This window comes from Microcaecilia unicolor, chromosome 1 (genome assembly GCF_901765095.1).
Source record: "Microcaecilia unicolor chromosome 1, aMicUni1.1, whole genome shotgun sequence".
NCBI classification, from domain to species: Eukaryota; Metazoa; Chordata; class Amphibia; order Gymnophiona; family Siphonopidae; genus Microcaecilia; species Microcaecilia unicolor.
Genome location: NC_044031.1, coordinates 276,857,729 through 276,882,817, shown reverse-complemented (window position 1 = coordinate 276,882,817; position 25,089 = coordinate 276,857,729). Strand labels below are relative to the sequence as shown.

Sequence of the window (25,089 nt, the reverse complement as noted above, 5' to 3'; positions counted from 1 at the left end):
CCCCGCCAGCTGAAGTCCTCTTCTCGGCCGCACGGCATGGACAATGATGTGATTAAGTTTGAATCAGTTTGTGTTTGTGCGTCTGATGTCAAACTTGATCACGTCATTCGTCCACGCTGTGCGGCCGAGAAGAGGACTTCAGCTGGCGGGGGTTGGGGTCCCCCGCCAGCACAGGTACGTGACGGCGGCAGGAAGGGGGGCTCGAGAGGGTCGCGGCAGGGGGGGTCCAGGGGTCAGGAACTCCGAGGGGGGATCTGGAAATCGGAGGGAGTTGGGGTCTTGAACTGGCAGCTGCGGGTGGCGAGGGGGTTGTCTGCAGTGCCGCGCTTGTCGTGTTGCAGGGAGCGACGCACTCACAGCTGATTCCTAGGCAGGGGGAGGAGTAGGGAAAACACGCCGACCGTGTTTCCCTACTCCTCCCCCTACCTGGGAATCAGCTGTGAGTGACGTCAGCCTGGCTACGGAGCCTAGCTCAGGAGCCACGGACACAGGCAGCTACTTTAGAATGTTGATGGTGAGAATTATTATATAGGATGTCCCATGGGTTCAAAGCTATAATGCACTAAAACCACTGCTAGAGGTGATCTCCTATACCACTATTACTCGCCAGAGGATGAAAACGCAGACCTCTAAACCCTGAGGCAGGTCATCGAAATGCTGGCCATCGTAGGTTGTGGTCGGAGTCCAAGGTGTAGGAAAGACCCAGATGAAAAAGCGACAAACAAGCCGAGACAAGCTTAGAAGTAACAGATAAAGCAACAGATAAAGCTAAGTAATCTGATGCGTTGAAAAGTCAATATTTATAAACAAGTAAAAGTAAGATAATTTTGAGATTGGCCAAAAACCTCTATTTTTCATTCAATGATGAAGCAGTCCAGCCCCCGAAGCTAAAATTGAGCTGGGGGCTTCTCAAGGCCTTTCTTCCTCTATTGCTTATATGACATCTAGATATCAAATGTTCTAGCTCAGTAAACCAATACTCTACATATAGAATCTCCTGTTATTCTTGAACGTTCAAAGGTATAATGCCAGGATGTTGTTAGTGGCATTTTACGATTATTTCTGTTAAATATAAATGTGATGTTTCATATTCACGCTTCTAAGTATTGTGCGTGGTGCATTATTTTTTTTTTAACCAGTATGATATTTAATATAACTTTTGATGTGTACTATATACAGGAGTGGAGGAGTGGACTAGTGGTTAAAGCACTGGCCTTGCAATCCCGAGGTGGCCGGTTCAATTCCCACTGCTGGCTCCTTGTGATCTTGGGCAAGTCACTTAACCCTCCATTGCCTCAGGTACAAACTTAGATTATGAGCCCTCCTGGGACAGAGAATTATCCAGAGTACCTGAATGTAACTCACCTTGAGCTACTACTGAAAAAGGTGTGAGCAAATATAAATAAATAAAAATATACGCTTTACTTCAGTTTTAAAATAAGATGTGTGTTGCATTTGACTCTCCATTTTGTTTTACTACATGTTATGGTTTTCATTTTCTATTTTAATGTTTTTATATTCATAATCTTGATTTATTATTTTGTAGCCCCTGACACAGGCACTCTGTGGGTGAAACACTGTTTGTGCCAGACATTGCATTTGGATGAAACTCTACCTGTCACATGCAAAACATGTGGAAGTACAGTATTCTGTGGACATGTAGCTTCTCTATAGATAGCTGTAGCAGTCCCACTTGTTTGGTTTTACCAATAGTAGGTCTATCGATGTTTTAAGGCCCAATATAATATTCGTAGTGCTGCTCACTCAAGGTAGGGTACGTGCTGTTTGAATCCTAGTGCTACTATTGTATGTTTTCTACATGCATTTTAGGATTTTGCTCAGGTTTTATATTTCACAATGTACTTGGTAATGAAGAGACTTAGGGGTCCGTTTAGTAAGCCACACTAACGGCTTCCAAGCGGCATTGCTAGTGGCTTAGTAAACCCCAGCGTTATTTTGCTATTGGTCAGACGACATGAGAAGCAGAATATTTTTTTGGTATGGAGAAGGCCCTACACCTGATCTGCACCTGTTGGTTGGGGGAGGGGGGAGGAAGAGATGTATTTTTGTGGATACAGATAATGTTTACATTTAAAACATTAAAAACTGCTATACTCGGACCAAAACGCTTCAGTATCAAATATGCAAGCCACTGTTTGGTGTGTCCCAACTGAAAAAAGGTTGAGAACCACTGCACTAGAGCCTCAGCAGCATTTAATCTATCTGAACGTAATACACCTTGACCTACTACAGCATCGCCCGACTCCTGCCCATCTTAAAATGTACGGTTACCTCTATGGGCTACTAGTCCTCCTCCCTTCCCTTCAGCCACCAGCCCACATCCCTCCTTCCTTTCATATTTAAGATGCATAAGAATCTTGTGCTTATTAAAAAAAAAAAAAAGTTACTAGCAGGGTGATTTCCTACCCCTCTTGCTACTGGCCATTAAACCCCCCCCCAAAAAACAAGGTGAAATTAGGCCTTACCTGCTAATTTTCTTTCCTCTAGACCCTCCAGACCGGTCAAGACGCGTGGGTTATGCTCGCCTACCAGCAGAGGGAGACTGAGAACACTAACTTCAACTATGTACATATAACCTGTGCCCATCCCACAGAAGCCAGTATACACTTAGCAAAGCAGAGAAAAAATCCCCTGCAACCTGAACTCTGAACTATAAAACCCCTGTACCTGGAAAACCAATAGTCAACACCAACAGTGTGCTCAGACAGATGGAACGACAAGCGCCCCGCTCTGTCAAATATTATGGGCGAAGAAAACTCTCCGGCCCAACGAAAGAAAAGGAATAGTCATAGCAGAACACGGCTCAAATACTTCTGATACGAACAATATCTCTGAAATTCCATAGCAGAACACGGCTCAAATACTTCTGATACGAACAATATCTCTGAAAATCCATAGGGCGGGCTCTTGACCGGTCTGGAGGGTCTAGAGGAAAGAAAATTAGCAGGTAAGGCCTAATTTCACCTTCCTCAGCGACCCTCCAGACCGGTCAAGACGCGTGGGAAGTACCAAAGCAGTAGAAACTTAAGGGTGGGACCCTCGAAACGCAGAAGTCAGTACAGCCGCTCCAAAACATGCATCCTCCTTTGCCTGAACGTCAATCCTATAATGCTTCACAAAAGAATGAATGGAGGACCATGCCGCTGCCTTACAAATATCCTGCGGAGGAACAAAACTACTCTCCGCCCAGGAAGCAGCAACCCCCCGAGTTGAATGCGCCTTAAGTAACGGGGGCACCGCACGCCGCCTCAACAAATAAGCCGAGGCAATAGCCTCCTTCAACCACCTAGCCAGAGTCCCCTTGGAGGCCGCAGCCCCTCTCTTGGGACCTCCAAACAAAACGAACAACCTATCCGAAGCCCGGAATTCTCTCGTTCTGCTCAAATAGGACCGCAAGGCGCGCCGAACATCCAACTTAGCCAACCGACGCTGAGAGGCATCCCCCGAACGATCCCCCAACACCGGTAACGAGATCACTTGATTCACATGGAACGCTGAAACCACCTTAGGAACAAAGGAAGGAACCGTCCTCAAAGTCACTTTCTCTTTCGCAAAGGACAGAAAAGGTTCCCTACAAGACAAGGCTTGCAACTCTGAAGTTCTACGAGCGGAAGCAATGGCCACCAGAAAGACTGTCTTCAAGGTAAGATCCTTACATGTGATGGACGCCAATGGTTCAAACGGAGGCCCCACCAGAGTCTCCAAGACCACATTCAAATCCCAAGGCGGACCCATCGGACGACGGGGCGGCCGAATCAACTTCACTGCCCTCAGGAACCGCCCTACGTCCGGAGAAGCTGCCAAGGAGACTCCTCGAATCTTACCTCTGAAACAAGACAAAGCAGCCACCTGTACCTTCAGGGAAGAAAGGGAGAGCCCCCTATCCAAACCATCCTGCAAAAACTCCAAAACCTCCATCACCGAAGCCCGCAAGGGGACAACATTCCGTTCAAGACACCAACTCTCAAAGATGCGCCACACCCGCACATAAGCCAACGATGTGGACTTCTTACGCGACCGCAACATTGTATCAATGACCCTGGCCGAGAAACCCTTCTTTCTCAATCTGTGCCTTTCAAGAGCCAAGCCGTAAGCAAGAATGGAGAGGGGTCGGCCATCTCGATCGGTCCCTGCACCAGTCTCACCCGAGACCACAGGGGAAAAGGATCCTGCACTAACAACCGCACCAGATCTCCGTACCATGGCCGACGAGGCCAATTGGGCGCTATCAGAATCACTAAGCCGGGATGACGACCGATCCGCTGCACCACGCGGCCCACCAGCGGCCACGGCGGAAACACATAGAGCAACTGCTGAGTCGGCCACGGCAGAACCAACGCGTCGAGACCCTCGGCTCGAGCATCTCTTCGACGACTGAAGTACCGCGTGACCTGCGCATTGTCGGCCGATGCCATGAGATCCAACACCGGACGACCCCACTGCAACACTATCCGCTCGAACACTGAGTGATGGAGAGCCCACTCTCCGGGATCCAACATGTGTCTGCTCAGATAATCCGCGTCCACATTGTCCACTCCTGCTACGTGACCTGCAGACAGAGCCTGAAGATGAGCCTCTGCCCACCCCAACAGCTCCGCTGCCTCTACAGCTAATCCCGGGCTCTTCGTCCCCCCCTGCCGATTCACATAAGCTACGGCCGTGGCATTGTCGGAAAGAACCCTGACCGCCTTGCCCTCTAGCAGACTCTGGAAGGACCGAAGAGCCAACCGAATTGCTCGAGTCTCCAGGCGATTGATGGACCACGACGCCTCTTCCGACGTCCATCGCCCTTGGGCCACCTGCCCTAGACAATGCGCCCCCCAGCCTAACAGACTCGCATCCGTGGTCAGTACCACCCAATTTGGCACCTCTAGCGGCATACCCTTCGCTAGATTCGGAGTGTGAAGCCACCAGCGGAGGCTGCGCCGAACCCTCTCCGGCAGCGCTAACCGCTCCTCCAACTCCTGGGATTGAGGGGACCAACGAGTCAACAACGAGCTCTGCAACTGTCTCATGTGGGCCCTGGCCCAAGGTACTACCTCTATAGCCGCAGCCATCAGACCTAACACCTGAAGATACTCCCGTGCCGCAGGCGCCCTCTGAGCTCGGAGCTGACGTATCTGAAGCTGCAGTTTGGAAATGCGAGGAGCCGTCAAAAACACCCGGCCTCGCTCCGTGTCGAACCGAACTCCCAGATATTCTAGAGACTGTGACGGAACTAGGTGACTCTTGGCCAGATTGACAACCCAACCCAGCGACTGCAAAAAGGTCACCACCCGGGCGGTAGCTTCCTCGCTCTCCGCCTGCGTTTTGGCTCGAATCAACCAGTCGTCGAGATACGGATGCACCAAAATGCCCTGCAACCGTAACGCCGCTGCCACGACCACCATCACCTTGGAGAAAGTGCGAGGAGCCGTAGCCAGGCCGAACGGGAGCGCACAAAACTGAAAGTGACTCCCTAACACCACAAAACGAAGAAAACGCTGGTGCGCCTCCAGAATGGGGATGTGCAAATAAGCTTCTGTCAAATCCAAAGAAGTCAGAAATTCCCCTTCCTGAACTGCTACAATGACCGAGCGCAACGTTTCCATCCGAAAGGAAGGAATCTTTAGAGCCGCATTGACCCTCTTGAGGTCTAAAATGGGCCGAAAAGAATCCTCTTTCTTTGGCACCACGAAGTAAATGGAGTAACAGCCGGTACCTCGTTCTTCGGTCAGAACAGGCACCACAGCGCCTAAATCTACCAGACGCGACAGAGTGTCTCGCACTGCCCTTGCCTTGCGCCTTGAATGACAGGGAGAGACGAGAAAGAAATCGGACAGAGGACCGTTGAACTCCAGCGCGTACCCGTCTCGCACTATCTGCAGCACCCACTGGTCTGACGTGATTTGGGCCCACCTCTGGTAAAACAAGCGTAAGCGAGCCCCCACACGAACCAGAGGCTGGACCCCCAAACCATCATTGCGACACACGGGACGTGCTGGCCGCTCCCGAAGAGGCAGCTCGCCCCCCCCGGCGGCCCCCACGAAAGGGCTGGGTTCTCTGAAAATAACGACCCCGGAACCCCCCCGAGGACCTACCCGGCCGATACCGTCTAGCTTCCTGAAAACGGCCTCGCACCGCAGAGCCCCTAGACGCCTTAGGCCGAAGCTCTGGAAGCCGCGGGATCTTAGTATCACCAAGACCCCTAACCAACTTATCCAACTCGTCTCCAAAAAGCAAGGCGCCCTTAAAGGGAAGCGAACACAACTTTGCCTTGGACGCGGCATCTGCCAGCCAGCCCCGCAACCACAGGGCCCTTCGAGCCGCCACCGCGAGGGTCATATTCTTCGCCGATGCACGCAACAAATCATAGAGCGCATCTGCCAAGAAGGACGAGCCCATCTCCAACTTTGCCAAATCCTGCACTAAGGCGGCTCTATCAACCTGCGGAGCATCTAGCAGCCGCTCAGCCCAGCGGAAACATGCTCGAGCCACCAGACCTCCACAAACTGAAGCCTGCAAAGCCAGCGCCGATAAATCAAAACTGCGCTTCAGAAATGTTTCCAGTTTCCTGTCCTGAGGGTCCCTCAAGGCAGCCCCTCCATCTACAGGAATTGCAGTAGCCTTAGTCACCGCCGTCACTACGGCATCCACAGTAGGAGGCTTTAAAGAATCTCTGTCTTCCAGTGGAAGGGGATAGAGCTTAGCCATGGCCCGTGCCACCTTACACGGCGCCTCCGGTGAGAGCCATTCCTGCGTTACCATCTCTCTAAGATCCGCATTCATAGGAAAAGTCCGAGAGACCCTTCGGATCCCCTTAACCAGCGGGTCCTGCTTTTCAGAGGGAGCTGGATCTACTGCCGGGTCAAATTTGAGCATAGCAGACACCTGCTCAATAAGATCCGCCAATTCCTCCCTGTGAAAAATGCGGACCACCGACGGATCCTCCCCGGGCACTGTTTCTCTCTCTGGGCCGGACAAGGACCCCTCCTCCTCCTCCAGGGGACTAAAGTCACCCTCTGAATCTGGAGGAGAAAAACAGTCCAAGTCCTCAGCCCACTCAACACGTGGCCTCTTAGCACTCAAGCCCGCCCCCAGACTAAGGGGCTCTGTGCGCGACGGTCCCGCCTGCCAGGCCTGAAATAAGGACCAAACAAACTCCGGAGGGAAACCCATCCTTCCCGAAACGTCCCCTCCAGAAGCACCAGCCACCGGGCTGTCCTGAGGCCCGCTGACTAAATCCGGAATTCTCGGGCCCGAATCCAAGATGGCGGCGGTTCCCGCCAAAACCGGAATCGCCGCTGAACCGCTAACCGACGCCCCTGCAACCTCCTGCAAGGCCGGCGCGGGAAGCTCCGCCACTAATACCGGCGGAGCGGAGGACTGAGGCTTCGGTTCCCCACAAAAGCGGCAGGAACCGCCAACCGCATCGACCCCCCGACGCGCGCAAGACCGACAACGAAGCGGCTTCGAGGACATCGTCGCGCCAAAAAAAACAAACCTCCCAAAAGGTAAAAGAAATGGGAAACTCACCCCAAAGAAGCCACTCACAGCTCACCTCGCAAAGCTGCCCAGCTCCGGCACTCCGGAGTGCAGCTGCACAGCTCTCCACACCGTCTGGGTCTTTTTTTTTTTTTTTTTTTTCAACTTTATTGCAGCACAATTTGAGCCCTGCTGCTATAAAATCCCTGGCACTCAAGGCTGCAATATAAAACTGCAGCCGAGGCACAAAGCTGCCCAAACTGGAGAGCTAGCTCGGGGGAGGGACCCGGCCACCCGGGTGTGACACCCCAGGGGGGACAATGGCAGGCCCCACTGGCACCACCAACCCCCAGCACACAGAGTATTCCAGGCACAGGGATGCTCCTCAGGAACGACCAAAGGACCAGCCTAAAACTCTCAATTGATTGACTCCAACCAGACCGGCCAAGCTGCACAGGCTGCCTGTCTACCCTCTGCTGAGACTGAGAAAATACTGGCTTCTGTGGGATGGGCACAGGTTATATGTACATAGTTGAAGTTAGTGTTCTCAGTCTCCCTCTGCTGGTAGGCGAGCATAACCCACGCGTCTTGACCGGTCTGGAGGGTCGCTGAGGAAAAAAAAAAATTTATTACCAGCAATGAGACGGGGCACAGAAAACCTTACCAGTATGAGGCAGCCAGAGAAGAGGGGCAGTGGATACTAAGATGTAGCAGAAGAAAGAGAAAGGCTGCCACAGGGAATGAGCTTTAGAAATATAACGCTAGATACAGAACCAGTAATTTCTGTCAGATGGCAGGTTGGGGGGGGGGGGGGGGAGGAGTATGACATCACTCACTGTCAGACCACCCCTGCATTTTATGCTACGAGTGCACCTTCCTCTCTTCTGTGGCAACCCACTGTTTCATACAAATTGGACTATGTATATTTATGCAGTAAGTATTTGAAATATGTTCTCCTGACTGCCTTTTGCATTTGATGTTTTGTATGCGTTTTATTTTAAATATTTTATATTATATATGTTCTTATGTAATGTGCCTTGCTCCAGGCAGAATATAAAATTAAACCATTGATTCCTAGGTTGCTTTTGGTTTTTTTTTTCCTGCTGCCCTAAACACTATTCATTTCATGCCTTCACTATGCTCACACAATAGGAATCTGTATCTCCAATTTGTCTCTCAAAGCTGTAGCAACCTTATTCCTGTGCAGGCATTTGTGCTGCCATTACCTACATCTGTAGCTCTGCCTGTTCTGGTCACCGAGGAAGAAATAATGTCCATTCCAGGCCTGTTGGTCTTTGTAGAGCCTGACGCGGGTAATGTTAGTGTTGTACTGCACCCGAAGCCCAAGCATGGCACTGAAGTTGTTGAGATAGTGTACCATTGCATCAGCATGTGGAAAGAACTCCTGCGAATGGTGTCTGAAGAGCAACTGGTCCGTGTGGCTCAGCAATGAGTTCCAATCATGCCGCAGGTTAAATTCACGATTGCTGCGGCCTGTATACTGCTTGTTGATGCTTATGAGCTTGCGGTGGCGTGGGTAGAGCTGAAAGAAGCTTCCAGATATATTATTGCGTTCAAAGATCACGTAATCCCTTCCAGCCTGCTGCAGGAAATAGGCCATCTGCAGGCCTGAGGGGCCAGCCCCAATAATGCAGTAATCATGATGACTGGGAGAAGAGGTAGCCCTGGCCCCTCCCAGCCACAGAGCAAAAATCAGAAGCAGGAGTGGCTGATTCTTGAGTTGGGACTGGAACATTACAGGAACAGCCTGGCCAGACCTGTTAAAACAAAATAGAAAACAGTTTGGGAAGGGTGGAAAGACTATGAAACGATGCAAATACTTTCAAGTTCAAAAGGCAGACACCAGTAATACCTACCAACATATTATAAACTATCTACAAATGTCACATTTATGAGCACAACACTGGATGGTCTACAGGCAGTGTTAACTTTTATTCACCCAATGTAATTATCCAGAGATTATGCTATACCTGAATATGAGATCAAATGGTCTGCAAAGCTCAGGTACCACCACATAGTTGGCTAATTCTTATTAAAAATAAATAAATAAAACAAGCTTTGGATCCCTTTTACTACAGCTTAGCATGCAGTAATGGACATTAGCATACACCAAATGTCTGTCATAGGGTGTTAGGGCTGTATGCCCTGAATGCAGGGGACATGGGTTCAATTCACTCTGTGGGTGTTTGGGGTTACTGTTTCAAGTACATAGGATCTCTAAGGGAGAGACAGGGAGAATAGATGGCATGGATGTGAAGATAGGTCCATATGGTCTTTATCTGCCTACATTTTCCTCTGTTTCTAAAATAGGATTCGCAACATTTAGAATACACTGTCCGTTACTGTGTAGTAAGCTTCAGTAAGAATATAAGCACTGTCATACTGTGACAGACCGAAGGTCTATCAAAACCCAGTATCCCGTTTCCAACAGTGGCCAATCCAGGTCGCAAGAACCTGGCAAGATCCCAAAAGAGTAAAACAGATTGAACGCTGCTTATCCCAGGAATAAAGCAGTAGATTTTCCAAAATTCATGTTAATAATGGCTTTACGGACTTTTGTTTTAAGATCTCTCCAAACACTGTTATGCTAATTGCTTTTACCACATTCTCTGGTAACAAATTCTAGAGTTTAATCACACATTGAGTGAAAAAATATTTTCTTCAATTTATTTCAAATATTCTACTAAGTAGCTTCATTGTATGCTACCTAGTCTTTGTATTTTTGACAAAAAAAAGAGAAGTAAAGCAATTCATGTTCCACTCTACTCTTATCATATCTCCCCTGAACTGTCTTTTCCATGCAGAAGAGCCCTAGACTCTTTAGCCTTTCCTCATAAGGAAATTGTCCCAACCCCTTTATCATCTGTCAACCTTCTCTTTATCTTTTCTAATTCCACTATATCTTTTTTGAGATACTACTACTACTTAACATTTCTAGAGCGCTACTAGGGTTACGCAGCGCTGTACAGTTTAACAAAGAAGGACAGTCCCTGCTCAAAGGAGCTTGAGATGCGGTGACCAGAACTGTACACAGTATTCAAGGTGTGGTCAAACCATGGAGTGATACAAAGGCATATAACACATTTTTGTTTTCCATTCCTTTCCTAATAAATCCTAACATTCTATTTGCTTTCTCAGCTGCCGCCGCACACTAAGCACAGGGTTTCAACGTATCAGTGACACCTAAATCCTTTTCCTGGGTTGTGGCTCCTAATGTGGAACCCTGCATCACACAGCTATAGTCTGGGTTCCTCTTCCCAACATGTATCACTTTGCACCTGCTTACATTAAATGTCATCTGCCATTTGGATGCCTTGTCTCCCAATAAGATCCTCTTGCAGTTTTTCACAATCCTTTTGCAATTTAACAACTTTGAATAACTTTGTGTCATCAGCAAGTTTAATTACCTCACTAGTTATTCCCACCTCTAGATCATTTATAAAAATACTAGCCGTTGAGCCCGTAAAAACGGGCTAGTATAGGACGGGGGGGGCCCGCTGCCCCTCCGAGGTCACCGCTACGTTCCCCCCCCCCCGGAGTCGCCGCCACCCCTCCATCCGGGCCGGGTCCTCGCTTCGCTATTGAAACAGCGCGGGAATGCAGCACACAGCTCAGATTAGCTGCCGTCCTTCTTCTCTGCCTGTGTCCCGCCCTCGTGGGCGAGGGTAGGACACAGGCAGGGAAGGAAGGCCGATGGCAGCTCAGCTGAGCTGTGTGCTCCGTTCCCACGCTGTTTCTATAGCGGAGCGAATGCCCGGCCGGAAAGTGGGTGGCGGCGGCGGCGACCTTGGGGGGGGGGGGGGAAGCGGTAGCGACGGCGGTTTCGTCCCTCCCCTTGCGCAGTTGAGACCCCCTCTGTCCCGCCCCCGTCATCATGTATTGACGCGGGGGCAGGACAGAGAGGGTCTTTACTGAGCATTTGCGAGTGAGTTCGGTCACTCGCCGTTTATATGTTTGATGTTAAAAAGCAATCCCAGCACAGACCTCTGGGGAACCCAACTACTATTTACCCTTCTCTCCTTAGTTAAGACACTAGCTTCCACTAATAAGGATGAACATTCACAGAAAATATGTCCCACTGCCCAAGACCTCGCTGATCATTTCACCAATAAGATCCTCAAAAACAGATCTGAAGTATCTAAGGCTACTCCAACAGAGGAAAATAGCCAACCTGTAGTTCAGCCTTAAATCGCCACAGATCCTACAACCCAAGGACTCAACCTGATCAAGACTGGAAATCTTTTCAACCACTAACAGCTGAGGATGTTGAAATGCTCCCCAGCCAACTGCTCCCTGGATCAATGCCCAAAACACCTACTCAAATCCATCCCTATGATCTCAATGAGTTGTTAAAAACTAGCTTTTTTTTTTTTTTTACTCCTGACATGCGCAAAATTGTTCTCACTCCACTACTGAAGGGATCTGGGCTAGACGTAACATCGCCAGCAAACTACTATCCAGTGGCAAGCATACCACTTTTTACTAAAGTATTAGAATCATACATTAGTAAACAACTCTTTATCTGGTAGATTTTTCTATTTTACATTGGTCACAGTTTGGCTTCAGATCATCACATAGTATGGAAACATCACTGCTAGTTCTAACTAAATATGTCAAACACCACCTATGCAAAGGCGACCAAGTCATCCTTCTCCAATTCGATATATCTGCAGCATGCGATGCGGTTGACCACACATTGCTACTTGAACACCTGGATCAGATAGGAATAACAGGGACTGTGCTCAAATGGTTCACTGAATTCCTTTCAAATCGAAGTTATTCTGTGAAGCAAAACAAACAACTTTCCAACTACTGGTCTACAAGATCTCCCCTCTCACCGATCCTGTTCAACCTCTTTACATAATCCCTTGCCTCAATACACCTGGGACTTAATGAACTACTATTATCCTATGCGAATGACATCCTGCTTCTCTTACCAGTTACAGAATCAAAGATCCAAAAAACCAAGGTCCTGTGGTTCCGAAATCAGATCCCATCATCAATATCTTTGTCCAATGGTCAAAGCTTTACAGTCGAATCTGAAACCAGAGTATTAGTCTTGCTAGATTCTTCACTCACCTTCTCTTCCCATATCAATCAGCTATGGAAGAAAATAGTATTCAAAATGAGACTGCTACATCTAGTCAGACCATTCTTTGACCAAAAAGCCTTCGTACCACTAGTCCAAATATTAGTCCTACTTCACTTGGATTACTGTAATGTTTTCTTTGGTATTAAGTGTCAATATCAGAAAAAAAACTGCAAATCATACAGAATACAGATGCAAAACTAATATACAGACTGAATAGATACTAGTGTTTCAACTCATCTAAACAAACTGCACTGGCTTCCCATAGCAGAAAGACTCAGGTTCAAAGCTGTTTAGTTTTTCAAATCTTACAGGGCTTCACCTTTGAACTGCTAAGACCGCTTCACTATATCTGGTCCAGTCTAATAGACTGAAACAACTAATACTAGCATCACCATTTCAAAAGACAAGTCAAAATCAGAAGATTTTCAGCTCTCTATTCTGTACTTGGAGTCAAAATATGGAACTCTACCCATTCCCATCAGAACTGAAAACAGCTACCTCAACTTCAGGAAGAGGCTAAAAACCTCTCTCTTCCCAAAGCCTGCTTCATAATAATCCATCATGACTTCTACTTCCTAGTATCATCCATTATCCTTTCCTTTAATATTTAGTCTCATGCATTAAACCAATGGTCTCTAATGTTCCTCATACTAACACTATCTGCTTTTGTCTCACCTAGAATGCGAACCGCACTGAATCCTGGAAAGGGGATAGTAGCAGTATACAAGAATTGAACTCTCCATTGAGAATGACAATTTAAACTTCTGTTTTCTTTTAGCCAGTTTTTAAACCCACAATAGCATACTGCCACCTATCCCATGACTTTCTAATTTACTCAGCAGTAGTTCACAAGGTTCTTTATTAAATGTCTTCTAAAAATCCAGATACATAATCAACCAGTTCACCCTTATCCACATTTTAGCGGCCCTTTGAAGGGGTGAATAATTTTTTTTTCATTTCCAGAGTAACAATCTCACAAACTGCTGTTGATACAACTTTCAAGTATTTTATACAAATTTAAATCTCAGTTTTTAGCCTTTTTCTCCTTTGTGAGTTCAGATCTAAATTGCAGTCATATGTTGAGTTTCTTTTGCTTCTGCTCATTTCCAAATGTCTCATACTTCCCAGCATACTCTGCTATTAGTGTAGATAGGCAGGCTTGCACTTCCAGCATACCAGGTGGTTCAGTCTGCTCCCACTCAGCCATCACAGCTAGATGTGCCATAATCACAATTAGGATAATCAGCTAGGTAGATGATGCTTCTAATCCTGAGTCTCCCAATTCAACAGGATTACCCCAAATACCTACAGCTTTTCCTATTTGTTTTTACCAACATGAAAATGTCTTATATGTCCACCACATAAGGGCAAACATGCCTTCCTGATCATAATTCTGCCAACATTTAATGTTATGTTTCCCATTTATCTTATTTTTCATCACAATTGTTTGGTACCATTTGTACAACATCTCATAGCCGTTTTCAATTATTTACTTCTTTTATTTCTTTATTTGGATTTTGCTCACACCTTTTTCAGTAGTAGCTGAAGGTGAGTTGCATTCAGGTACACTGGATATTTCTCTGTCCCAGGAAGGCTCACAATCTAAGTTTGTACCTGAGGCAATGGAGGGTTAAGTGACTTGCCCAAGATCACAAGGAGCAGCAGTGGGATTCGAACTGGCCACCTCTGGATTTCAAGACCCGTGCTCTAACCAGTAGGCCACTCCACTCAGCTTACTGCAGGCCATTGCCATTCTATCTATTCTTGCAAGGGTGGCGGTCCAGCCCCATGTCCTCTTCATTTAACTAAATGTGTGTGTGTTTTTGTAGGTTCTAATCTGCAATTGCAACATAAATTCTAGAAGTCCCCTCTTTATCCTTTTACAGTATGGAAAGCACGGGGTTGTGGGTCATTAACTCTATTACTGGATTTAGGAAGGTACAATTCCCATCTTTCAAACAACTACATGAAAAATCACAAATACCACACTCGCACTATTGGACATATGTACAAGTTAGGCACTTATTTTACATTTACAACATATATATAGAGATAGCTGGACCTATAGTACATTTAAAAAATTAGTAAAAATACTGTTCACCCTCAATAAGCTATGTGGTATAAGCTGCTTAAGTGCCAGGGATATGGGGGCTGACTTGACAGGTTCTAATATGTCTAAATGTCATACATAGAAACCACTCAATACTTTTTTAACCCATCCTATATAATAATTCTCACCTCCAACAGGATGTGCTTGGGACCGTGCCTGCCGGAAGTGGTCTGCTAGGCAGGCACTGCAGTGACATCAGTGACAGACAATTTGGCAAAGCAAAACAATCTGAGTGCTGTCCTTTAGGACACAGGGTTGATAGGAGAGTTTTAAAAAAGACTGAAGGAACCGAAAGTGTTAAATGGGGGGAGGGGGGAGTTCTGAACCACATGAACATTTGGGAAAGGAAAACAATATGAATGCTGGCCATTAGGACACAGGGTAGATAGGAGAGTTTTAAAAGACTGAAGGAAACGAAAGTGTTAAACTGGAGAAGGGGGGGGGGGGGGAGTTGTGAATGACTGAAAGACATGCAAATTTGGGACAGAAAAACAATCTCAATGCTGGCCATTAGCACACAGGTTACATAGGACAGTTTTAAAAGACTGAAGGAACCAAAAAAGTGTTCAGGGGGGGCAAGTTCTGAATGAATGAAAGAAATGAAAATTTACGAGAGGAACACAATCTGAATGCCGGGCATTTGTACACAGGGTAGATAGGACACTTTTTTTTTTAAATGAAGGACGTGAAAGTATTACATCTTGGGGGAGGGGTGAGGAGGAAAGCGGTGGGGTATCCGGATACTGGGCGTTAGGGCCACGGGGGTACATAGACTTTTGAAAGCCTTAAGGAACCCAAAGTGTGGGAAGGAGGAGGAAAAAGAGGGGAGGGAACTGGGTGAGGGGCATTAGGAACAGGGGAGGGGGCCCTGTCACACACACTCTCATTCTCATACACACACTGTCACACAGACAGTCTCACTCTGTCACACACCTGCACATTCACTCTGCCTCTCTCTCTCAAACATACACACTCCCAGGAAAACCTTGCTAGCGCCCGTTTCATTCGTTCCAGAAACGGGCCTTTTTTACTAGTAAACAAACTAATGTGTATCGTGCAATACAAATTAATTTTTTTCTTTTTTTATGCTGATAGTGCTCAGTAGGAGGGGGTCACAGGATCGTTTTGCAGTATGTTACTGCACCCCTTAAACCATCATAGCACTCCTGCCTGCCTACCACAGTATCGTCAGAGCTGGTCGTTATGTTAGCAATGTTCTAGAAATTTCATAAAAGATGGTTCCACTTAGCTCATTCAGGAGTTCACTGATGGATCCGACATCCTGTGGGGATCCCCATCCGTGTAGTGACTTTTAAAAGCTTAAACCGTAGTGCATACTACTCCCTAAAAACGGGATTAAAGTCCATCGTTCCAAGCATGTGTTGTTCCAGGTTCCCTACATGATGGCATGTTTCGCCATATCAGCGTCCTCAGGGTAACACTACTTCATCTGTGGAAGGACTTGACAGCTTCTACCATCCGTCAAAAATATGTGCCAACTGTTTGAGGGAATCTATACAGCCACAAAGTCAGTGAGTCTACAAGAAATGCAGTTTAAACTGTTACATCAAACCTGTATGACTTAAGTAGGAGGTGCAAAAATAGGTCTATGGGAAGACGATCGGTGTGTTAAGTGCAAAATCCTACCTAGAAACCTAATTCACATTTTCCTGGAATGTCCCTCTGACATTGTAGAGAAGGGTTTTCCCTATTTTGGAGTCCACTAGTCATGGTACAATGGACTGGGACAGTGTAACGCTATTGCTAAGCTCAGAGAAAAACCTTAAAATCTCAGAATGTTAATGAGTGTAAAAGGCAAGTCATAGGTATCATATTACTACTTGTGCGAAAACGTATTCTACAGTTTTGGGTCAAGCCTGAAGAACCACCGCTTCAGGGTTGGTTAATAAAAATGCATGAGATGGCCGCTTTTGAGAGACAGACTTATTATAGCACCAAGCCCATGTGGCTCAGCTACAACCAACTTTGGACTGTTTGTACAATCCAATCCATTGCCTACTTAAATTCAAATCTCACTTCCTTCTTAGAGAAGTTCATGGCACCCTGAACCTCTCTATACATCTATTATGAGCCCTCCTGGGACAGAAAAATATCCAGTGTACCTGAATGTAACTCACCTTGAGCTACTACTGAAAAAGGTGTGAGCAAAATCTAAATAAATATTATAACAGTACACCTATAAAGTTTTACATTCCATGTCAGGTAGTGTATTCTGTAGCCTTCCTTACTACATACTTAGCATGCTTTCCCAGTTGTAACTCTCCTTAGCCCATGACCGCAGTTTTTCTATTGTATATTCCTTCCTCTGCAAGCACTCAGATCTGCCGTCATGAGCATAAGTTTTGTTTCTCCCTACTGCTTGTACATTGAGTGCACAAGTTTTACTTCCCAGTAAATAGCAAAATGTTGTTGTGCTCATCTAGTAAATCACATGACAAGGAGAAACACATGAGAAACAAGCTATGCAGCCCATATATGGAAGATAAAACCTCTATGGTGAGACTGAGGACCCTCCAAAGAAGGAGATGTTTTTCAACAAATGTGTGTTTAGGGAAAGAGAAGCTAGGTGGTTCGTGCAATATACACAGCATGAAAGTATCACGTTTAAGGGATAAGGAAATGGCCTTGGTAAAAGGGCCCCTTAATGCAAAGCAACTGCAAAACCTCTATATTAATTGCTGGGAGAATTCCAGACATCTTCCTATACAGCTAATGCAGAAAAGTTCTTTATTGCATGTTAACAGTATTGCAGAAAGCACAGTGCAGTTAGCTATACTTATTTGATGGCATTAAACACACCGCATTATCTGCCTCGTCAATATTTAATGCAGGGTAGATACATCCACATTAACTGTGAAAGAGTCCCTGCCCATTCTCTACCCAATTCTGCACCGACTTAACAGACATTTCTGCACATTAACAGTTAACATGGTGCCTTCGCAGTTAAGTGACACACTGACAGCTAATGCAGCTTAAAATACCTACAGTGATGTGAAAAAGTATTTTCTCATCACTGTATTTATCCTCCCCCCTACTCCTGATTTCTCATATTTCATGTCAAGTTTCCAAATTTCATTCAGAATTTGATATACTGATTGTGAGAAAACCTATCAAAGAGGTTTACAATAATCAAAAATATGCAACTTGAGAAAGGAACGAACTATAACAAAAGATAGGAAAGAGAGGGCACAGCATTTTAGAATTAAGTCAGCAGAGTTATCATACATCCACGCTCAAAAATTCCATCCCAGATGAGCATCAAGGGCGAGTCACAGCCCATAAGCTTTATGAAACAAGAAGTCTTGAGCTTGGACTTAAGCTCAACTAGTGAGAATTCCAAACCAAGATCAACAGGGATAGTACCGTGTATCCCTGAAAATAAGACATCCCCTGAAAGTAAGACCTAGTAGAGGTTTTGCTGAATTGCTAAATATAAGGCCTCCCCCGAAAGCAAGACCTAGCTCCAAATTGTATCTTCCGCCTTCAGGTACTGGCGCCCTATATCCAAGCTGTGATCTTTCCTCGCCTTTTCTGCTGTCGCTGCAACTTAAAAAGGTTTAAACGCCGGGCGACCACTGCAGGAAGGTCGGGGAGCTGAGAGGGCGGCGGTGGAAAAGGCGTAAGCAAGATGGAGGCCGAGTGGTCCGAGATTGAACGACCAAGCCGCCAGAAACGGCAGGAACTGGTGCTGCAATGGCCTGCGGTGGAGCAGCGGTTGGAACAGGCTGATGGGGTGCTGCCGCAGGTTCTTTTCTAGCTGTCGCTGCTCAGTTACCTGGAGGTGTCGCGCTGCCCGAGCCTGCGTGTGTTGCTGGCCGAGTTGGCGCTTCTGCAACAGCTGCACAGTCTAGTGTTGCGCTGGAATGGCCTGCAGCAGCTCCACCCGGGGCTCAGCAGCCTGTGTCCCCTGTGCCTTCTCGATCTCTCGGGCAACCAGCTGCGGGAGTTGCCGGCCGAACTGGGGGAGCTGAAGGAGCTGGCCACGTTGAACCTCAGCGGAAACAGGCTATAGGCTTTGCTGCTGGAGCTGCGCCGTTGCGCCAAGCTGGTGCTGCTCAATGTCTCCAGTAATGAGCTGTCTGCTTTCCCCCGCGGCTTTTTCGGGCCCGTCCGAGCTCGCCCTTCTTGGCACTGTCGCCACCTCTGACAACTCCATCGAGGAGCTCGACCCCGACCTCCTACCAGCTCTCAAGAGCTTGGATTTGCCTACCGTAATAACAGAGTGAGATTCCTACAGAACTGGCTGACTGCCCCAAATTAAAAGAAATCAACTTTACAGGCAACAAACATCTAGAAAAAATGGTGCATGGCTGCCAGACCAAATCAGTACTGGAATACCTGAGGGTTGGTGGCCGAGGAGGTGGCAAAGGAAAGGGTAAACTGAAAAATTCAGAAAAAGAGCACATTAAGGAAAAAGAGAGAGAGAAAACAGAAGAAGGACAGTGGAGATGGAGAAGAGGACGGAGTAGAAGAGGCCAGTAAAATGTTGCTACGGTAAGAATTTTGCATGTTTCTGAAAATCCTGCACCCTTGACAGTTAAAGGCTGCTGAAATTCTAGGAAGCTACTGCTAAAAGTTGCAGTGGCCATTTTCTCTAAGAAGCTGCAATTTTACTGTAGTATTTTGAAAAATAAGACATCCCCTGAAAATAAGACCTAGCGCATCTTTGGGAGCAAAAAGTGTCTTACTGTCTTATTTTCGGGGAAACAGGGTATTCCACAGGGCACGGCTCATAGCACTAAAAATCTTGTTACAAATAGATGTAAGGCAAATCACACAAAATGTAGGGACTTGGAGACAATTAAGTTGTGCTGAATGCAAGCCCCTGGAGGAGAGGTATGGCATACTGAACGATTTCTGATCTTTAAACAAAATGCAATACTAGACAAAGGGAACCCGAGTAAACACATAAGTAATAATTTAGAAACTGTGTTAACAAAGTTATGCAAACACCCATAGCACCAATGTAACAAAAATAACTGCCCCCTAAACTTAATGACTGGTTGCACTCTCTAGTAGCAAAAATTGCAACCAAACGCTTCCTATAATTTAATATAAATCTTTCACATCGCTGTTGAGGCATCTTAATCCAGTCTTCTTTGTAGAGCAGCTTTAATTCAGACAGATCTGTAGGTCTTCATACATGCTGCTTGTTTCAGGTCCTGCCACAGCATCTCTACTGGATTCAGGTCAGGACTTTGACTAGGTCAATCCAAAATTTTGACTGTTTCTCCTCAGCCATTCAGATGCAGACTTGCTTTTGTGTTTTGGATCATTGTCTTGCTGAATAACCCAATTACACTTCAGCATCAGCTCACAATGACTGAACATGTTCCTTAGGAATGTTCTGATAATGTGTAGAATTCATGGTTCCTTCAATAATGGCAAGTTTTCCAGGTCCCGAAACAACAAAGCATCCCCGCTCCATCAACTACTACCACCATGTTTGACTGTTGGTCATGATGTTCTTACTGTGGAATGCTGTATTCGCTTTTTGCCAGACAAAATAGGACCAGTGTTGTCACCACTGTTCCATGTCTTCTTTATTGGGAGGTAATGGCTCTCACTGAGTTTCTGTAGTGTCCCATAGCTTTAGAAATGGTTTTGCAACCCTTACCAAACAGGTATTTCAACAACGTTATCATCTCTTCTTGCATTTCCTTTGATCATGGCATAGCATTCTTGTAGAAACTTTTGTGTTCATCATTTCCCTCTCATGATATGGGTCAATATATTGTGAGGTTTAGATTCAACAAGGCTAGCTTCAATCAAGCCAGGCTATGATCAATCAGCTGAATCTAGTTATCGATTAAAATCTGGTTGACTAAGGGGACAACAAATTTTTTACATGGGGGTGGTATGAGAGTTGGATAACTTTGTTCCTGAAATAAATGAAGTAATAATTTAAACACTGTTAGGGGTTTACCAAGGTTCCCTTTGTCTAATATTACATTTAGTTTAAAAATCAATAGCTATTCAATTAAGACAGTAAACTCGGAGGGGGTAGAATACTTTCAAAGCACTGTATGTAAACATGCTACTTTTGACTCCTCTAAGAATCTTCTGGTATAACTCATTATCTACTTCTTTATAGCACAGAAATGACTGAATGTCTGTGGTGTCCAAGTCACCCCCAAGGCAAAATATGCTCAAAGAATGCATGCCAAGAGAGTACATACTCATGAACCTGACTTTTTAGGACTCAGCTACAGTTGTAGATCACATACATCTTTCATGTCTTTTCTAAGATTGTCAGCTTGGATTACTTACATATATTAGATTTCTGATAATTAAATAAGTTTTCATAGTATAAGCATTCTTACAACAATACTGTGGTGAAACAGGGGGCTTTCATGCCTGTGATTTGTATTACTATTTTTACGATATGTATTTAAGCAGTACCCAGTGTGGAAGGTATACCAGCATGGAGCATGTGCACAGGTACAGGCGGGCCTGAGCATTGATGGGACAGACTCTTTAGATGGCCACAGGGTTAGCCCCAGGTGGGTGTTAAGCATTTTGAGAGAGATACCTTTTTATAAGGTGGTCCTAAAGCATACTAGTACATAAGTACATAAGTAGTGCCATACTGGGAAAGACCAAAGGTCCATCTAGCCCAGCATCCTGTCACCGACAGTGGCCAATCCAGGTCAAGGGCACCTGGCACGCTCCCCAAACGTAAAAACATTCCAGACAAGTTATACCTAAAAATGCGGAATTTTTCCAAGTCCATTTAATAGCGGTCTATGGACTTGTCCTTTAGGAATCTATCTAACCCCTTTTTAAACTCCGTCAAGCTAACCGCCCGTACCACGTTCTCCGGCAACGAATTCCAGAGTCTAATTACACGTTGGGTGAAGAAAAATTTTCTCCGATTCGTTTTAAATTTACCACACTGTAGCTTCAACTCATGCCCTCTAGTCCTAGTATTTTTGGATAGCGTGAACAGTCGCTTCACATCCACCCGATCCATTCCACTCATTATTTTATACACTTCTATCATATCTCCCCTCAGCCGTCTCTTCTCCAAGCTGAAAAGCCCTAGCCTTCTCAGCCTCTCTTCGTAGGAAAGTCGTCCCATCCCCACTATCATTTTCGTCGCCCTTCGCTGAAGAATTATTAGGTCAAAGAAACAGAAGAACATGTTCAGTTTACCCAAGGATGAATATGAAGCCAATAAATCATTGGCACTGGATTATGAATTATAAAGTCATCAGATAGAGAGGGTACTTTTGTGGTTATGGACAGAAATTTAATTCCTAGACAACTGATAAATCATATGATCTAAACACACTAGGAAATCCAAGGATTCTCTTATCTGTAGATCACATCAAGGTTTTTAAGCAAGCCTACAAGAGCAAAAAAAATGTCTGTTTTGTTATGTTAATGTAACAAATAAATTAGATTATTTCTGTACCACTTTCTATAGTACAGAATATGCGAAATGTGGCAGCTTGCATATTTCATAATGGTACTGTACATATTTTCTCTGTCCCTAAGCTCACAATCCGTTTATTACCTAGGACAATGAAGTGTTAAATGACTTGCCAAGGACCAGCAGTGGGAATTGAATCGGTTCCACTGTGCTAACCATTAGGCTATTCCAGTGTCTGTAAGGTATCACCTGCCTCTTATTTCTGAAGAAAAAAAAAATATATAGAATACCATAAGAAAAAGGAACCAGTATTGTGTAACACTAAAGGAAATTTGCCCCAAACTAGACCTTTAGCTACTACTAGAAAAGTAAACTGCCTTTAACTACTCTACCATGTAGACAACTGCACCTTCAGGAATAAACAGAAGAGAATGTAATCAATGATATTAATTTCCCCAACTACTACTTATTTCTACAGTACTCCTAGACATACACAGCGCTGTATACATATGCAGGTATGCTTTCTGTTCCTAATGGGCTCAATCTAAGGCCTGTCTGTTTTGTTTGTTTTTTGGAGGGGGGGGGGGGTTGTACATGGGACAAAGGTGGATTAAGTGACTTGCCCAGGGTTACAAAAATACTTCACTACATCTAAAGCAACCCCACCCCATCAGTAGTCTCACAATACATTTCCTGGACGATATTTAGCCTGCGTTTTGTTACAAGCTAAATTAGCCCTGAATATTCAGTGCCAGGCAATGTACAGGCAGCAGCACTGAATATCCAGGGGTAATTTTTTGTGGACTGGCCATCAGAGCTTATACAGGTCCTGGCTCATATTCAGCTGGGGCCTGCATAAGACAGTTATGCAGGCCCCAGCATTGAATATAGGCAGGGGCCCACAAAACTCTTTTAGCGTTTTGAAATCCCCAGCCCCGCCCCTGAGATGGCTTCTCTCCTTCCATCCCCTTCTCCCAGCCCACAAAAGTCAAGAGCTTTCCCCCCCCACCCAGGCCAGGCTTTCCTGCCTGGGGGTCGACCCGGGTGGGGGGGGGGGCGGTGGTCTTTTAGGGCAGAAGTAAGTCCCTTGATCAAAGCCATTTTCACTTAACAGCTGCAAAAGGCAGGACACAAGGGAGCTTCGCTCCTGCTCTTCAAGACCCCCACGGTCTACTAGAGAGGCCTACAAAGAGAGTGGGGGTAACCTGTTCATGGCTGGGGGGGGGGGGGGAGATTCATTTCTCCAAAACATTATGCGGGTGATGGCCAATTACTCAGTACTTTCACAGCCAACTTAAATTACTTTGAACATCAGGAGGGTTCCTTCCTGCATACAATTGTTCATAGCCTTAAGGGAATGCATAATCCACACAAAATCAGGGGACCAGTCTACCCTCCCTCTGTCTCCCCCCTTTCCTCACAGTCCGCGATCCGACACTTCTCCGTCAAACTCCTACCTGAGATCGTCCACCAACAATCCCACAGCTTCCCTTTGCCCGTGCTCTGTGTGCTGTGCTGCTGCTGCTGTCTTACTCCTCCCTGTCCCCTCCTCTTTGAAGAAAACAGGAAGTTGCGTCAAGGAGAGCAGGACACACGCGAGACCGGGGTTTGCGGGAAAGATGCGGACCCGTCCTCTTCTCTTCCATAATTCAGCGCAGTCAATACAAGGAGGTTTAATAGACAGGAGATGAAGTGACGTCAAAACACTGAAGCCAATTAGGTTAGTCTGAATTTCCCCTTACCAGCGGTGCTGTCATCCCCGTATACTCAAAACAAAGCAAGCAAGCCTATGACTATAAACTGCTGCATCTACGTTGTCGTTCTTTATTGTTGGCAGCATTTTAATTTAATCTCACTTATATTTTCAAACATGACAGCTTGTGTAGCATACGGATGTACACAAAGGAAGCATAAAAACGGGATAACTTTTCATAGGTAGAGTAGTAATTTGTTATAAATCTTAATCAGTGGTCAGTTGGAGGGGCTGGTTATAGGGACACCACCCTAGTATGTGTTAGATTCGTGCACAGATGTTTTTCTCCTGGTAATGGGCCACTAAAACAGACATCATGTTATGAGAATCAGGTACAGAGTTTCTATCTATTTCTTTATTTATTTATGACCGTCATATCCCACACTTAACATGTATTAAGTTGAAACCTGGGAGCATTTGAAAGCTTTTTTTTTTTTTTACCTGTGCCTAGATGGTTTGTGGGTACTTGCGCCTTCTATTTTGAAGAATGTAGTAGTATATTATAAAAATGCACTTAATATTGTTTATTACTATTATTTACTACTAGTTGATATACAGCAGAAGTTAACCAAGTCAACTTCATGCTTTGTTATATAATTTTTAATTGTATTTTTCTCAGTCATTACCCAAATACAAATAAAATCAGTGCTTTTTTTGTGCCGGTACGTACCGGTATGGTGTACCGGCACATTTTTATTCTCTACTCTGCTCATCTCCCCATCTCCCGGGGCCACATCTGTTTATCCGACTCCTGGAAGGCTCCCCTGCTCCGGAACAGGAAGTTGACATCAGAAGGACAGCGGATCGGCAGAGCCGACATGCGCGCGTCTGAACAGTGTGGCTTTGCACCTTTCTTTTCTTGATTTTCCTGCTGCTGGAGTTGCTGGATGGGGTGAGGGGAGGCAGGGGGAGAAATACTGGATGAGGAGGAGAAAGGACAAGGGGAGAAATACTGGATGGGGAGAGAAGGGACAAGTAGAGAAATACTGGATGGAGGGAGAAGAGGCAAGGAGAGAGATGCTGGATGGAGGGAGAGGGCAAGGGGAGAAATGCTGGATGAGGAAAGAGGGAACAAAGGGGAGAAATACTGGATGAGGAGAGAGGGGACAAGGGAAAAATGCTGGATGGGGAGAGACAGGACAAGAGGAGAAACGATGGATGGGGAGAGAAGGCAAGGGACAAGTAGAGAAATGATGGATGGGGAGAGAGGGTAAGGGACAAGTAGAGAAATG

At 45.8% G+C, this 25,089-nt stretch overlaps 2 protein-coding genes and 1 pseudogene across 2 annotated transcripts in view; 1 reads left to right on the top strand and 2 right to left on the bottom strand.

The window, feature by feature from the left end:
- Positions 1–23,584, bottom strand: part of TXN2 (thioredoxin 2) — a 253,113-nt gene extending 229,529 nt beyond the window's left edge. The window contains exon 1 of the mRNA XM_030206837.1: positions 23,562–23,584. The gene's annotated coding sequence lies outside the window, so the exon portion shown is untranslated. The remainder of the gene's footprint in view (positions 1–23,561) is intronic.
- The window catches only part of FOXRED2 (FAD dependent oxidoreductase domain containing 2), a 121,187-nt gene extending 97,550 nt beyond the window's left edge, over positions 1–23,637 (bottom strand). Inside the window, exons 1-3 of the mRNA XM_030206801.1 lie at positions 23,562–23,637; positions 22,249–22,366; positions 8,712–9,263 (exon numbers count right to left, since the gene is read on the bottom strand). Of these exons, the coding sequence (XP_030062661.1) occupies positions 8,712–9,241 (530 nt within the window). The 5' untranslated portion in view covers positions 9,242–9,263; positions 22,249–22,366; positions 23,562–23,637. The remainder of the gene's footprint in view (positions 1–8,711; positions 9,264–22,248; positions 22,367–23,561) is intronic.
- LOC115475691 lies at positions 18,358–19,280 on the top strand (annotated as a pseudogene).
- Positions 23,638–25,089: the final 1,452 nt, after the last annotated feature.